Source organism: Notamacropus eugenii, chromosome 5 (assembly GCF_028372415.1).
Source record: "Notamacropus eugenii isolate mMacEug1 chromosome 5, mMacEug1.pri_v2, whole genome shotgun sequence".
Taxonomy (NCBI): domain Eukaryota; kingdom Metazoa; phylum Chordata; class Mammalia; order Diprotodontia; family Macropodidae; genus Notamacropus; species Notamacropus eugenii.
Genome location: NC_092876.1, coordinates 31,381,931 through 31,398,157, shown reverse-complemented (window position 1 = coordinate 31,398,157; position 16,227 = coordinate 31,381,931). Strand labels below are relative to the sequence as shown.

Sequence of the window (16,227 nt, the reverse complement as noted above, 5' to 3'; positions counted from 1 at the left end):
ATCACTGGGTAAGCAGAGACTGAACAGTCATCTGTCAGGGAAGCTGCTGATGGGATCTTGCAGGCAGTAGAAAGCTGGAAGAGATGAGCTCTGAGAGCCCTTCGGGTGCTGAAAGTCTCAGAAATGGAGGGACAGCAAATCAGGGGAAAATGGAGTTGCTCAGGAAGGAGTAGAGTGGTTGAGCCCCGGGTTCCCTGGCCACTCTGCTGTCCTAAACATACTGCAGGAAGCAGTCAGAGATACCCCCAGCAGCCCACAGCTGCCCGAGGCTGGAGGGGTCCTCTGGAACTCAGACCTATCCACCCAGGGTGGGCAAGCATGGCTCTAGCCTTTGCTAGAGACCACTTACCGTTTGCTGTGCAGTGGCTGAGTTTCCCGGTAAGGGACCCCCGGCGTGGGCTTTGGTGGCCGGCTGAGTGACTGGGCATGGCCTGTGGTCCCAGGTGCAGCCCACTTGGAGGCCTGCAAGGAGTTGTGGGAAGCAGGCCCACTCCACTGCCAGGAAGAGCTGCTCCGATATGGGGGCCGGGCTGCTGTGCTTTCTGGCTCTGCCTTAGGTTCCGAGGTATTCATGTCACAGGTCTCCGGCCATCCTCTGGAAAGAGAAACTAGAGTTATTTCCTGCCTGGGGAACTCTGCAGGTGGGTCATGAACCTTCATTCATTTTCTTGGAAAATTTTGCCTCGCTTCCCCAAATGTGGCTCAAAAAGGTGAGGCAGGCCCTGAGTCAACTCCCCAGGCTTTGCCTGGCTCAGGCCCAAACTTGGAGAGTGGGATCACCTGCAGTCTCAGGCCCAGACATCTCATCCCCAGAGCAGCTGCAGGGGCTCAGCTTCGACCTTCAGCCTGAGGCTGGTCCCCTCACACCACAGCACTAGCAAGATGGAGGCCCTGATTCTAGTGCTATGACCCACCTTGCTCCTAGAAAGGAGGCCACACAAGCACAGATGACCTACTTTGCAGGTGGTTAACAACACAGGCAGAACAACCTAAAAATAGACCAAGGGAGGGCCTAGCTTTGCTGTGAGCCTCAGTGCCCCACCACAAGGAGCCTGGCCTGGCAGAATGGGAGAACAAGATAGTGCAACTGAGGCATGACCAGCCTTCTTGGCCAGGGGCTTCTGTAACAGCCTGCCTAGGTTCTGATAGGGATTGTCAGAATGTGCCAGGCGCTGGGCTAAGCGATGTACAATTATCATCTCATTTGATCCTCGAAAGGGAGGGGCTGGTATGATCCCCACAGCTGAGAAAACTGAGTTAAAACAAAGTGTTTGAGGGTGGATTTGAACTCAGGTCTTCCTGATTCCAGGCCTAGCACTCTATTAGCTGCCTCTGAGGGAGCCAGCCTGCCTGCTCCAAGGCCCAGCTCCAGTCAGTCCCAGGGGTGGCTAACAGCAGCTGGGGGATGCCGCTGCCTGGACAAGCACAGTTAGAGGGCATTCAGGATATGGCACAGGAAGGGAAAGGTGAATCAATCTCCCCAGGCTCTCTACATGCCCTCCAAGGCTTTCGCCTCCCCAGCTAAAAGCTCTGGAAACTCATTCCTGAGCTCCCGTCCCTCCTTTGTGTGTTGTGCCCTCCCCTCTCTGACTTCTCAGCATTCCTGGGTGCCAGGACTCACCTGATGCTACCGGGGGCCTCCCCCAGAATGGGGAACCCTGTGACTTAAGCACCCTGCTTTCCCCCCACTCACACGGCTGTCAATGCAAGATTCCCAAACCTACTGCCGAGACAGCCTCGGCTGGGACAGGCCGAATTCTTCAGTCTATCTGAGGGTGACTTTCTCAACAGGAAACCAACCCATCATAAAAAGCTTGCCAGGTGTGGGGCTCCTCTAACAAGTTATGGGGGGGGTCTTCCTGGGTCAAGAGGAGCCTGTCAGCCTGGTTGGGGCACTGCCACCAGCTGAATAAACAAACAGGTGCATGCCTGAAGAATCACTCCTGCTGTCTCCCACCTACACACCCGTGGGACCAGTGGGGGTGTCGGCACCTCTGCAGTGGTGGGGCCCCAGAGAATGTGACCTGCAGCTGCGGACCGAATAGTACAGATGTGGGAGAGGGGCCTGCAGTCAGGACGACCTGAGTTCAAATCCGGCCTTGGACACTCACCTCGGACCTTGGACAAGTTGCTTAACTGTCCTCAGCCTCAGTTTACCCATCTAAAACAGGAGGCTAATATAACAGCTCCTGCCTCACAGCGTTGTTATGAGAATAAAATGAGAGAATACATACAGCTCTCTGCTTGCCCTAAAGTGCCATCCAATGCTAGTCATAATTATTGCTAGCTATTATTACTGCTGGAGGCAGCTAGTGGTGCCCAGATAATCGGCCTGGAGACAGGGAGACCCGAGTTCAAATCTAGCCTCAGACACTTACTAGTTGTGTGACCCTGGACAAGTCACTTAACCCCTATTTGCCTCAGTTCCTCATCTGTAAAATGAGGACATGCCTGTAGAAAGAAATGGCCAACCACTTCAGCCGCTTTGGCAAGAAAACCCCCACGGAGGGCCACAGGGTCAGATGTGACTGAATGATGCTGTGACTGATGCAGTAATTCTTATTAGCTGCAGCTGGAGGGGCTGGCTTCAATCCTTTTTCTGTAAACTTGGGCACATCGCTTCTCCACCCTGGTATCACCTGTAAAGTGGGAGGGCTGGCAAGGAGGGCCTTGGAGATCTCTTCTGGTTCTAGGCCCTAATGGCCCTAGGAAGTACAGGAGGGACACCCTGACAGGACCCTTCTTCTGTGGGGGGGAGGGTTTGGTTCCTAGCTCCTGCTCACTCCCTCTCCCAGCTTATCGGGCATGTGAGCCCGGGGACAAAAGTTAAAGGGAAGCATTGGAGATACCAAGAGTTCTGTGTTATCTTCTCAGCAAATGAGGGCTCTGCAGCCTGGTGAGACTCAAAACCCCAAAGGCCAACTGAAACCCCAAACGCCCCTGCTGACAGCCGAGCCGAGCTGTACTTGATGGGAACACAATGTGGTCTTTCTTTAGACAAACGCAGGGGTTGGAACCTGAAACCTGTTGGACCAGTTGTCAGGTTGGCTTCCTCTCCACACGCCTGCCAAGGACGGCCCGCAAGGCCAGCCTGCCTCCTGGGCCTGGGGCCTCAATGTCTTTGCTCTTCTCCTAGGAGCCATGACTCAAGTGATGCAGCTGCCTATCCAAATACAGCTGTGCAGGTGCGTGTGCACATGTGTGTGCATGTGCGTGCTCAAAGCCATTTACAACAAGCACCCAGGCACTGCGTTCTAACTTGCCTCTCCCAGTCAGAGGATGTGTGGCTTCAGAGGGGCAGAGAGGGGCCTGGGGAGCAGCCTGTGCCTGGATTCTTCTGTAGGGACCCAGCCAAGGCCAACGAGCCCAGTGTAGTCTGGGTATTAAAAGGGAACATTCCTGGTAGCTGGCCTCCCAGGGGACTTCTGGCAGCTGATCCCAGGATGGCTCCAGCCTCTTCATGGCACAATGTGTCACCTCAGGACAAGAAGCGGGAGTCAGAGGAAGCCTCTCCCCTGGTGATGGATGCCTTGGCATCATCATTTCAACTTCTGACACAAAAACCTCACAGGAAACAACACTCCCCGAGGCACAGGTTGGGGGGGGGCAGGGGATGGGACCACCTGGCCGAGTCCTGAAATTTCCCCACAGGCAGAAGGCAATTCCTGCTGGGCTCAGTCAGGCTGGCATCGGCATCACTGGTGGCACCATCACCACCACTGTAACAGTAATGGTACCAGCTCTCATTTATACAGCCAGACCACCAAAGTGCCTTTACATGACAGTGGGGCAAGCTGCCACCATCTCCCGCCTCCGGAACTGTGCCTGCAGTCTGTTCCTTACTCACCTCAGCTGCTTTCCTCCAATCCCAGCACCAAGGCCACCTCCTCCATGAGGCCTTGGCAGAGACCCAGAGTCCCTGGGAATTCTCCACCCCAAGGGTCTCAGATTTCGTGCATTTATATCTGTGCACTTGGTATCCACCCCATGAGATGGGCGTTTCTGGAGGTCTAGGGACTGGTTCACTTCTTGTCACTTTGCTCAGCACAATAATAATTCCACTGATTTGTTGGCCAACAAGCATTTATTAAGCATCTGCTGTATGCTGAGAATTGTGCTATAGATGTAGGATGCTTTGGCAGAACATGGAAAGACTGACATGGAATGCTACACAGAGAAGAAAGCATGGGCAAAAGTGTAACTACCTAAGGATAAGAACTGTGTAAACTGAGGTAACACAATGGGGCTCACAACTCTGGCCACTTTACTGCTCTTGTCAGTCAGACCTCACTGCCTAAATTAAAGGACACAGGTTTTCCTCCTGCTCACCAACAGGGGACCTGCTCAGGCTCAGTTTTCATTCTTCAAGTAGACTGCCTCTTCACTACATGCAAGGTCCAGGAGCCTGAGGACACAAGGCAGCCTTTGTACCCACAGATTTGATATCACATCTTTGGGAAGTGTCTGGTTGCATCAAAACAAAATGGTGTCACTCAATTTAAAAATTAAATCAGATCAGATCTGGCAAATGACAGTTTCTGTGGTCTCTGGTCTAGCAGTCAGTCCAGCAACCCCATTGAAAGAGGACGTAACACTGGTCATGCAGGTTCTCTCCTTGGTGTGATGATCGCTGCTTCCTTTTCTACATAATCACTAAGCACCCTTTCAAAGCACATTGGAGAATTTTCAAGGAATTCAACTCAAATTCACTAGGGAGTGGTCTGCAGCTTCCAGCTTTCCATTTTCTCTTTGATAATGAGGATAACATTTGTCCTTCTTTGGTCCAGCAGACTTCAGAATCAGAGTCCCTCAGAGAGAATCTGAGAATCGCCTCAGATTCCAGAGGCTCTGGAATCATACTGGGTAAGGTCCCTCATTATCTGGACATATAATGCTTTTGGGCCTGGTGACAAATTCATTAAGAACCTATACATGCTTTCTGCTTCACTCCTCATCTTGAGCATCAAGTCTTTATCAACCACTTTTTTGTCTTTTTCAGTCCAAAGATTGCCCTACTGATCCTTCCTCTAAATTATCATGTCAGCCTATGCCCAGCTTTCCTCTCCTTCCCCATCCTAAATACCAAGACAGTCACTTCCCCCTGAGGTTCCCATTATCCCACACCAGTCACCAGATAAAAGTCCCCCTCATTAAATTCTTCACCTTTTGTAGGATGTAATTATCATTCATGCAAGCTAAGAAGTTATTAGTGATTCTGTTTTAGGCAGAGAATGTCCACCCAGCAGATATCTGGAAAAATGAAGCCACTCACCACTCCTATTTGGAACCAAGCCTGCCATCAGCTTCTTGGACACGTCCATTTCCTCTCTGTCTGGATGGTCTGTAGCTTACTTCCATGACAGCATCGTCTGTGTTTGGAGCTCTGTTGATCCACACCCAAACGCTCGCCACCATGTTGTCCCTTCTTCCTGGATTTTCTCACGTAAGAATCTTTTCTTGGCTTACGCTGTCAGTCTTTCCACCTGTGCCTTTCATTAATCCCACTTTCCTTTAAAATTAGGCAGACCCTTTCAGGAACCAGTCATGGCTATTCCCCTGCCATTCTCAGGGATAACCATGATATCACATTTGCCTCCTTGAGATAGGATCTTTGGTTTGATTTGCTTGTTACCCATTCTTTTGGGCATCTGTGTAGAGATATCTGAGACCACAGGTTTAACTGGGACTTTCCTCAAGTTTGCGAATTTTTGATTATCCAGGATACTTTTTCTTATCCTATGGAAACTTTCTATGGTATGTAGCCCAACAGGTATATGGGTGACCCTGTCCCTCACTCTCCTTTTTCTTAGGTCTAAAAGACTCCAAAGAAAAATACTATCTCAGCTCTTGTCAGATGCACTCCATCCCTGGTCTGAAGCTTGCCATCTCTCAAACTGTGATCTCAAATTTCCAATGCTATTAGACACAGCCTTGTTCAAGACCCTTGCCTTGCATGGGCAGCAGCTTCCTATCCCCTGAGGGTCTTCAGACTCTTGGCAAAGACGTCCTAATCTTTAGCACTGTTTGCTAGATTCCTTCTGGCAGCACCATTTATGGCCATGTGAATCACCACACGTGGGTAGGAGTCATTAGTTCTGACAAGTCTTGGGAGATTCTCAGTCACATCTGCGACAGATGGTCTGGGAAGACATCCGTCCTGCTCACTGGTACCATCATCCAGACTCCTCCTTTATGAGTGAGGGGCTCACAAAATGCCATTTTTCTTTCTTCTTCCTCTTACCCTTAAGGGATGATCCTACATGTGAGACCATTTGTAGGTTTACATCCTTATGACAGGATGGACAAGCAGCTGCTTCCTTCTCAGAGCCCGGTGCCCAGCTCCCTGGGCTCAAGGGTCCTCATCTTTCCCCTCTGAGTCACCCTCTTCTACCACCAGTCTCCCGCCTCAGGCCAAGGTTTGCTCTTGCCTCTTCTGTGCCTTTAATCTGCCTTGCTGTGGCTTTTTTTTCTTCTTCTTCTTTGAGGAACACACTCCTCTTCCCAATAACCTGGGTGTTTGAATGCACTGACTTTCTCTTTTAGGAGAGAAGTGAGCTCCACTTTGAGCACAGATTCAGATTGTTTGGCTGTGACCCAAAGGCCAACATGTCTATGCTTTCTGGTATCAGTCCTCAGATCAGATCCTTGGTCCTGGATTGTTCTTGGGGTAGCACTTAGAGACCCGATCCTGTTTTGTGGAGTTTGAGCCCTGTGTTCAAGTCCGAGGATCCGTTCAGGTCCGAGGATCCTTTCCCTAAATTATCAGTCCCTATGGGACAGTGGCCTCTTGAAGTGTCTGTACCGGGTGGCCCAGGTCTCCGCAGTCCACCCAGCTTTGCTAAGCTCTTCTCCTGTCCTAGGTCTGGAGCATGGTGGTATAAGTGCCATCTCCACTAGATGGGCCAGGAAATGTGACACTCAGAAGGGAGAAGGGCTTTGCACATGGTCAAGCAGCTACACCCTGAGCCATGCCAGTCTGGTCCCTCCTCCTCTAAAACACACAAAGAATGGCTTGAGGGACAACAGGATGCTGAGGAGCAAACCAATGGGACATTCCCCTAGCTCTTTGCCACACCCTGGTCTGGAGTTGCTTAGGGAACAAGTATGAAAGAGGCCACAAAGAGCCTCAAATCCAACCACTTCATTTTACAGATGCAGAAACTGAAGCCAAAAGGGGTTAAGGGTCTCACCTAGGGTCAGGCAACTAGTAAGCATCTATGGTGGGATCTGAACCCAGGTCCTCTTGACCCCAAGTTCGCTGCTCTCTCTCTCTGCCTCTCCATGGACCCCTCAGGTCCTCCTGCAGCTTCCCAATTCAATGCCCATCATTCCACTGGGGCTCACACACGCTGCTCAGTCCTCGGGGCAAGTACACCTAGACCAGGGCTCCTCAGCCTGAGGCCAGGAGATGCCTGTGGGGGCCGGGGCAAATGTGAGGAAAACACAGAGAAGGGGGCAGCTGTCGGGTCTTGTGCCAGCCCTGAGGCTGGTCTAGTCATCCCTCCCCCAACCCCCTGCCCCCAGCCCGGGCCTCCAGCCTCACCTCCGAGGAGTCCCATCCTCAAAGGGGGGGATGATGACCACCTTCACAGTGACTGAGGTCCGCAGCAGGTCAATCATCTGGTCATGTGTCAGCGTGACCACGGCCACCTTGCAGATCTCCACCAGCCGGCTGCCCTGCCTGAGTCCTGCCTGCCAGGCAAAGCCATAGTCTTCCACCTCTGCGACAGTGCCATCATACTTGACATGGAAGCCCAGCTGGCCCAGCCCATTCCGCCGCAGGGTCATGTCCACCGTTTCACAGCCACTGGTCATTACCTGTGAGGAACATTCAGGAAAGTGTTTGAACATGGCCTGGGATGTGCATGTGTGTGTTGTATGTGTGCATGTGCATGTGTGCATATACCTGGGGAACTTCTCACTGTCTGAGGGGGGATCCAAAGACATGCACAGGATGAGGGTCTCCCTAAACTCCCAGATGAGAGATTCCCAGGGAAGCAGGACTGACTCTGGAGCACTCCTGAACACATCCTGAACCTGCTGTTTTCAGTTCATTTCCATAGAAATACAACCACGGCCTCCCACAGAGATTGGGTCATAACCTCCTCAGTAGCGGGAATCTGGTCTGGGTAGACCATAGAGCAGCCCTCACAGCATTTCTGATGGTCTTCTGCTATCAAAATTTAGGGAGCCCCTTCTTTTGAAGGCCCTATCAGCTCAGAAATCTTAGGCAGGAGGGTTGAAATGTGGATATTTCAGAGCTCTTCAGAATGAGAGGGGATCTAGCATGGTCCTGGCTGGAGGAGTGGCCCCCCTGGAGGTAGCACTAACAAATCCACAGGTGCCTGCTCATCCATAGCCCATGTGGACCTTTCCCAATGTGAGGGAAGCCAGGAGAGAGGACATGCCACACTTCCCTGACACATTCTCCAGGCTCTTTGCTGGATTTTGCTTGAGGGTGTGGGCAGGGCTTCCTAGGGTCCTCCACTTTATTCAGAGCCATGCAGCCCACAGAGTAAGTTCTGTAAGGGATGATTCAGAATGGTGACTGGCATTTGTACAGTGAGCAACATCTTCTGGGCAGAAATGTCTAGAAGAGGGGGCTCCCTCTCCTCAACCTGGGGAGAGGCCAAGAAGCTGGTTTTCATGTGAGTGATATGCTGGAGGAAATGCACCCCTAAACACACCTCCTAAATGCTCACACATATCCCCCACGATGATAACCCAATGAAAACTTGCAAAAGGTGAAGACATTCTGGTGGTGTTCTGGGACAAGAGATGGGGTGTGGCTGCCTGTGAAGCCTGCAAGTGGTCAGGTGGGAGCATACTGGAAGGACCTCTCTATTGCTGAATATGTAAGCCATGACCCAGATGAAAACAGAAGCAGTAGACTCAGACATGCTATGGGGTCTGCTGCCGGTAGGCTGTCTCGGACCAGCCTGAGAGGACACCACAGACAGCCCCCATGGAAAGATGTGGCCCTGTGTGAGGCAATTCTACAGCTGGTAAGCTTCAGGGCTGCCCCTGACCCCCAGTGGCCCTGTTTCCTGAGGCTCTCAGATCCCTTACCTTGAGTCTCTGGACAATTTCCCTAATGTCCTCAGGGAACCCTTCGGAGGCACGTATGGAGATGTGGTCCCCTCGCCCATAGAAGATCTTGAGTGTGGAGGAGTCTGGGGTCCAGCCAATGACATCCCCACAAAAGCAATTAAATACCACCTCCTTGGTGCGTAGGTCCAGGAGGATGATGAACTCATTCGAAATCCCCAATATACACTCAATCTCTATCCCTTGTGCAAAATCCTGGGCAGCCACCCTCCACGCGATGGCCCCCGTGCTGTGCTGCTCGGCGCCCGCCCGAGCTTTTGTCTTCTCCTTCTTCTTGGAGGTGAGAGATATTAAGTTAAATTTCCCCGTGGAGTCAATGGGAGTGTTAGTGACACAGTTTTCGGCCAGGTCCTTGAGGTACTCCTGCCTTGTCCGAGTGGCCATCGTGTGGAATTTGTCAGACTTGTGGGCAGCATGCTCAGCATTTATCACTTTAGCCAGCAAAAAGTCTCGGAAGACATCCGATTTGCGGAATGTGACTCCATTTGGAATGGGAGGGCCAAATGGAGGGGCATCTTTGGATCGACTGACAGCCACGCTGGGGGGAAAGAAATAAACACATTCAGCCTCATTTCACTGGGAAGAGAAATCATCTACTAATCATTAGAAAACAGACATGGAATCCAAGGAGGTAAGGGTGTCCACCAACTGGGGAATGGCTGAACAACTTAGCATGTATTCATGTAACAGAATAGTATTATTTTATCAGAAATGATGAAGGGACTGCTTCGGACAAACCTTGGAAGAACTATGAACTGATGCACAATGCAGCTAGCAAAACCAGGAGAACAATTCTTGCAGTCAACAGTACAATAAAGACCAATCACTACACACAAAGCTGTGTCCACCATGATTCCAGAGGACTGATGAAACATGCGACCCCACCTCCTGACCAAGAGCTAAGATGCAGACAGGTTTTTTGGACATGGCCAGCAAAGGAATTTGTTTTACCTGACTAGGCACATTTGTTTAAAGGGTGTTGTCTTTTCTTTTTTTTAATGAAGGGGACAAGGAAAAAAAAAGGGTTTCTGTTAATTAAGAAAAACTCCATCTATAAAAAGAAAAGAAGCATAACTTAACTATGGCAATGCAGACAGCTATCTGAAAGATGGCCAACAGCTGCTCCCCATCTCCAGAGGACAGACCAAGGGGAGAAGGATGGAGGTCAGTTAGGACAAAAAAATTTCTGGATGGTGAGACCCTCTCCAGAGCTGGTGAAATTTTTCTCCAAGGGGTATAAAATTAGGGCAGAGTAGCATCTGCTAAGGATAATTTGGGACAGTTTATTTTCACCCATGGGCAGAAGGACGAAGGTCCTTCCAAAGGTCTCTTCCAGTCTAATGATTCAAATTCTGTGGTATTCATTCCTATTGCTAAAAATGTCATGAGGCAGCAGGTGATTCAAACTCCCAGAAGTCAGGGACACCACTGGACTTCTCCTCAGTCAAACCTGGCATACAGGTACTGCTGGTCATTCAGGCAGCCCTCATCTCCATCTACCTCTTTGAGCCATTCGGCTGGGCTTGTGGAGACTCTTGAGGGACGTTTTCAGTGAATTTCACAAACTCCCTTAAGACTGAAGAGCTTGTGCAGAGTCAAGATACAGGTCAGAAGGGTTATGTGGGTAACAGTGACAGGAAATACTTACCTTACAATTGCTTCTATTGAGGCTTTCAGAGCCTGACATTGGGAGCAAGACCCTTTTGGTGGTGGTGTGATGGTGAGTTTGCTGACTCCCTACAGACTTATGTGATGGCACAGCAGCATGGACAACAGGAGGGGAGACCCCATGGAGGTCAGGCCTCCATGGTTCCTGCAGATATGGGGTCTACTGAAGTAGCCTGAGAATCCAGGCCAGGCTCACAGCAATGCAGCTGACGTCTCCCCTCAAAGCCCTGTATGTGAAGTTACCTCATCCCCTCCAGGCTCAGCATCCACTAGGTATTCCTGGAGGACCCACCCCCTGGACTCCCACTACTTGGCCTCACCTTCGATCTCCTAATTCTAACTTATATCACAGATCATTCAGGCCTGTTTCCTCCTTGACTGCAAATTCCATGCAGGCAGAGACCACACCTACTTTATGAAATATCCCCTGCACCCAGTCCAGTGTCTCATAATAAGTGTTTGCTAAAACTGAATTAAAAAGAACCTTAAAAGCTTTAGCAAAGAGATGAAGCTCCCACTCTAGTCAAATCTTTTAAACATGAAGCTAGATGTATGCTAAATCAGCACAATTAACTATTCCATTGTGGAAAGCAAAACAGAGTCACTCACATCCCACCCAGGGAGGTAGCCCCTGCTAAGGGCCCTCTCTCTCTCTCTCCCTGCCCCCTCCTCCTTCTCCTCTCTTTCCCCACTGTCTCTCTGTCTCTGTCTCTGTCTCTCTCTCTCACTCCCCTACCTCTCTCTCCTCTCTCTTCCCTTCTCCCTCTCCTCTCCATTTCTCTCTTCTCTCTCTTTGTGAACTGAGAGGGAGCTGGAGACCACCTTGTTCTACAATCCTGCCCAGCGGTTAAGAGGGAACATCATTCTTCCACCTTTCTGCACGAGCTGCTCCAGCCCAACAAGAGCAGGCAATGGGAAGACACAGTTGAGTTTACCTGTAACAAACAGCATCAGTGCAAGGGTTGTGAACTCGGACAATGATAAAGACGTGCTGGAAATGGGAACGGATATTCTGGGGGGTGAAAGGCAGGGCTCCAGGTTCTTGGAAGATGATGGTCACAATGTCATTTCCTATATGTCGCTTCCTTAATAACTAAAAGGAAAACAGAGAAGGAATTAGTCAGGACACCCACCTTGGACAGACTGGTCCAACATCCATGACCTACAACGGAAACTCATCACAGTCATGAGAGTCCCCATTCTAACAGTCGGTCAAGCATTGGGAGTGGGCTCTAAGGAAGAGTAGAGATCACGTCTCTTCTGGATTTCCAGACAATGGGACCACAAATGGACGATAAATTTGGAGCCAAAGAACCTGGGTTTGGTTACAGGCTCTGCCCTGACCACCCATGTGAGCTTGGGCGAATGTCAACACTTCCTTTGGGCCACCATCCTCAAAGGCTCAATTTCCTTGCATGAGGAAATTGAGGCACTGGGTCAGATAATCGATAACATTGTCTCTTGGCTCTAACATTCTGTAAGCCTATACTCAGTCTCTCCTCCAGTGCCAAGCGCAGCACCCTAGACAAAGTAGTTTGCTTAATAAGGATATACTGAATCTTCAGATTCTATGAAGTGCTAAGGATTTCTCTACCCAAGCAAAAATGACATTGAGCTAGGCCTGCCAAGGCTTCCCAGATGTGCCTCTCTGTCAATGGTGAAGCAATGGGGATCCTGCATTGGGTTCCTCATGAAATGTGACCTGGATCCAGGACTCTCTTAGGATGTCATCACCCTCCCTCCCCAGAAATAGAAAATGTCCCTGCTTCCAACTGCTGGAACTCACTTTTCTCTCTAACAAGGCAATGGCCTTGTTCTGTGTCTGTATACGGGAAATCATCTCATGCACCCCAAAGTCCAAATGCAGAATTTCACAGAGCTCTGTCTCCTGTGGTAGATCAGAAGCCCCAGTGTTCATCATCCACCAAATCAAGTCAGCCATAGGTTCCTAGTAAAGTGAAGGTGTCAGTAGCCACTGAAGCACCAGCTTAAGCAGGTCAGGGGGATACAGAGGTCTAACAAGAGGGTGTGTGTGTGTGTGTGTGTGTGCGTGTGTGTGTAGTTGTGTGTTTTCACTGGTTTCCTCAAAAATAAATAATTAGAACTCAAATTTTTTTCAAAAGAATGTTAAAAATGGTTTTTACACATAATCGGAACAAATAAAGTATTATTTTAAAAAATGTTTTTAAATCCATAGACAAGACTCGGGTTTCTTTAGAGGGGCTTTTCACCTTTTCTATGTTGCAGACCCCTCTGGCAGGCTGGTAAGCCCAGGGAGTCCTTCCCAGAGTCACTCTGCTAAGTGCTTCAAATAAAATACCCAAGATTACAAAGCAAAGGAATCTCATTGAGATAGTTTACCCAAAAGTAAAAACCAAAACTAAAACCTCCAAGATCACAGCCCCCAGGCTAAGAATCTCTGCTTTAGAAAGAATCTGTCTTAAGGATGGGCGGTAAATCAGATGGATAGTCATCATCCTGGTCTCAGTCTCTTCTCCAGCCCTGGCTGATGTTAACGCACATTGTACAAACCCTAACTGCATGAACTGTGGCATATTCAAGTGGGACATTCCTCTGATCTAAAGTGAGAGGACCACAGCCACCAGAGCCTCCATAGGAAGCCAGGACTCCTCTCTTAGTAGGATACCACTGGGACTGGCTACTTCAGGCCTCAACCTTCCAGAGCCCTGGGAGGAGAGAAGGCCACCTGGGCCTGGTGGCTGCTCAGTCAGCAAACATTTATTAAGTGCCTACTGTGTTCCAGGCTCTGTGGGAAGTGCTGGGAACACAAAGGAAAGGCCAATGACAGGCCTTGCCCTTGAGGAGGTCACAGCCCAGTAGTGAGGACCAGAAGCAAACAACACCACAGATGGGTGGTGGGGTCAGGGAAGGTTGCCTAGAGAAGGCAAGGAGCGCCAGGCATGAGGGACACACAGAGGAGGAGGGCCTTGTCCAAGGGAAGGAGGCAGAGAGGGTGGGGGTCAGGTCACAGAGAGCTCTGAATGCCAGATCCAGGACTTTAGATTGAATCCTGGAGGGATGGAGGGGGCTGGGAGGGTGACATGGTCATATCTGAACTTCAGGATATTGCTTTGGTGGCTGAGCGCAGAAAGGCCTGGAGAGGGGAGACACCAGGCAGCTACTGCAACATTCCAGGTGTGAGGTGATGGGGTTGGCACCAGGGTGGAGGTAGTATCAGAGAAGAGAAGGGGGTGCTGAAGTCAACAGATTGGGTACAAGGAGTGGAAGATAGGGAGGAGTCTAGGATGATGCGTGCAGGACTGGGAGGAGGGCGGTGCCCCTTCCAGTAGTAGGAAAAGTAAGAGCAGGGGAGAATTTGGGGGAAATACCCTGGGTTACAGCACCAGGGAGCTGGCGGCACCAAGCATGGGAAGTTTGTGCCCAACTTCTGGGAAGCTAGAATGGCTAACATGTATATGGTGCCTACTATGTGCTAGGCACTGGGCTAAGTGCCTCACGCTTATTATCTTATTTTATTCTTACAATAACCTTGGGAAATGGGTGCCATTATTAGCCTCATTCTATAGCTGAGGAAACTGAGGTAGACAAGGGTGAAGAGACTTGCCCAAGGACACACAGCTGGTAAATGTCTGCAGCTGCATTTGAACTCAGGTCTTCCTGACCCCAGGCCTGGTGCCCTGGTTGATACCCCACACCTGGGCCAAGCCCTTGGCACACTCTGGGGCAGCCCCAGGACCTTCCCTAGGGCCAAATCCTTTTCAGAACAGATGCTACTGATCCACCATGGCCTCTACCAGAGCCAGCTGAGGGTGGGGGCACAGGATGGACCAAGGCCCCAAGCATGGCTCAGCCTCAGGAGCCCTGTGCCTGTGAAGGCTCTCCCCAGGGCAGGGCCCCAGCTCTGCACCACGCCACACCACAGCACATCACTTTGGGCCCCCCATCCCTGCTGGGCACTGACCTGCTGTCGATTGTTGGGGGTGTAGGGAAGCATAGTGGAAACGTGGAACATGAGTTCATACTCCTGGTAAGTTGTGTACAAAGAATGTGTTCCAGTGGAATCAGCTGAAAGATCAAGAAAAAAGACCCACCCATCACAGCAATCAGTGCTCAGTAATCAGGGGCTAGGTGCTGTCCAGAGTGCTGAAGACACAGTGACGATGAAGGGGCCCCTGGCCTCAGGGAGCTTCCTGGCTTCAGGGCAGCCAAGAATACTAAAGCAGAGGCCAGGTGATGGAGGTGGAGGGACCAGGGAGGGCATGCTGGTTATCTAGACAGCCCATGCAAAGGCATGGAGAGGGGAGATGCACTGTTGTGTGGGAGGAACACTAAGAAGGCCAGGCAGGCTAAACCAGGGTACACCAAGGGAAAAAACATATTTATTAAGCCTGGAAAGACAGGCTGGAGTTGGGCAGTGAAGAGCTTTAACTGGGTTAGGCAAAGGAAGTGAAAATAGGCCTTGGTTTAGTCCTCAGACCCGAAACATCCCGGTGGAGCAACACATGCAATGAATGGGGAGTCTGAGGGAGACCTCCTCCTGCACCCCAGCACAGCCAGCTCTGGCAGGGACCCCAGCCACATCCACCAGCAGGAGCCCTACTAGGGGAGAGGCCAACCTACAGGCACCCACCTCAGTCTCACTGGGCTGGGAGAATTCAGCAGTCGACCTAATTCCCCCCCAAAACCCACCGACCCTCAAGCAGACAGATACAGATGGGCCTTTGGGAGCAGAACCAGGGGTTAAACCAGGCTGATGCCAGACACCACAAGCCTGTGAGTACTCTATCTTATTCATCTTCCCTCTTGACCCTGGAAAATATGGTGGGGACTGGGACTGATGGACGGATGGATGGATGGATGGATGGATGAACTGGAGAAATGATGTTTCCAGAGTTATCCAAAGTGGCAATGGGAGGGCCAGGGCTGAATGCCAGGCTTCCTGTCCTCTGGGCTGCTAACTTGGCCTATTTCAGTAGCTAAGCCTTTCCAAGGACACATTTAGCTAGCCACGTGAAAATGACCACAAAGCAGGCTGTCCAGCAGGGGCCTCCTCCTCTGGACCATCTCAGATAGTTTCTGTGGCTGATCAGCTGCCCCAGGCCCATCCTCTACCCTCCCCAGCTGGTTCTCTCCTGATATCAAGCTTGATTTCTAGAAGGGTCCCATTGCTTACTTTTAACATCCAGTTGTGCAGCATAGCGGCTGAAGCCCTTGAGAGAGACCTTGTCTCCAAGCACCGAGAGGAATTCCTCAAAGGCCGGGCCGGCCTCCTCATTGTTGTACATCTCCTCCTCAGAGCTCTGGCCAGCCTTACAGTACAGGATGCCGACCTTGTGTTTCCGACACAGCTGGAAAAAGAAGGATGGGCTTAGGACCACACAGGAGGGATCCACGCAGGGGTGACGTGACCGAGGAGGCGAGGAGGCGAGGAGCCCCGCCACACAGGAGGGGGAAAGAGAACTAGGCTGT

General features: G+C 50.8%; 1 protein-coding gene across 3 annotated transcripts in view; it reads right to left on the bottom strand.

The window, feature by feature from the left end:
* The window catches only part of SIPA1L3 (signal induced proliferation associated 1 like 3), a 157,946-nt gene that overhangs the window by 42,005 nt on the left and 99,714 nt on the right, over nucleotides 1-16,227 (bottom strand). For all 3 annotated transcript variants that reach the window (XM_072608270.1, XM_072608268.1, XM_072608269.1), the window contains 6 exons: nucleotides 15,932-16,106; nucleotides 14,720-14,823; nucleotides 11,712-11,869; nucleotides 9,070-9,646; nucleotides 7,544-7,818; nucleotides 350-595 (listed from right to left, as the gene is read on the bottom strand). In XM_072608270.1, coding sequence (XP_072464371.1) covers nucleotides 350-595; nucleotides 7,544-7,818; nucleotides 9,070-9,646; nucleotides 11,712-11,869; nucleotides 14,720-14,823; nucleotides 15,932-16,106 — 1,535 coding nt within the window. The remainder of the gene's footprint in view (nucleotides 1-349; nucleotides 596-7,543; nucleotides 7,819-9,069; nucleotides 9,647-11,711; nucleotides 11,870-14,719; nucleotides 14,824-15,931; nucleotides 16,107-16,227) is intronic.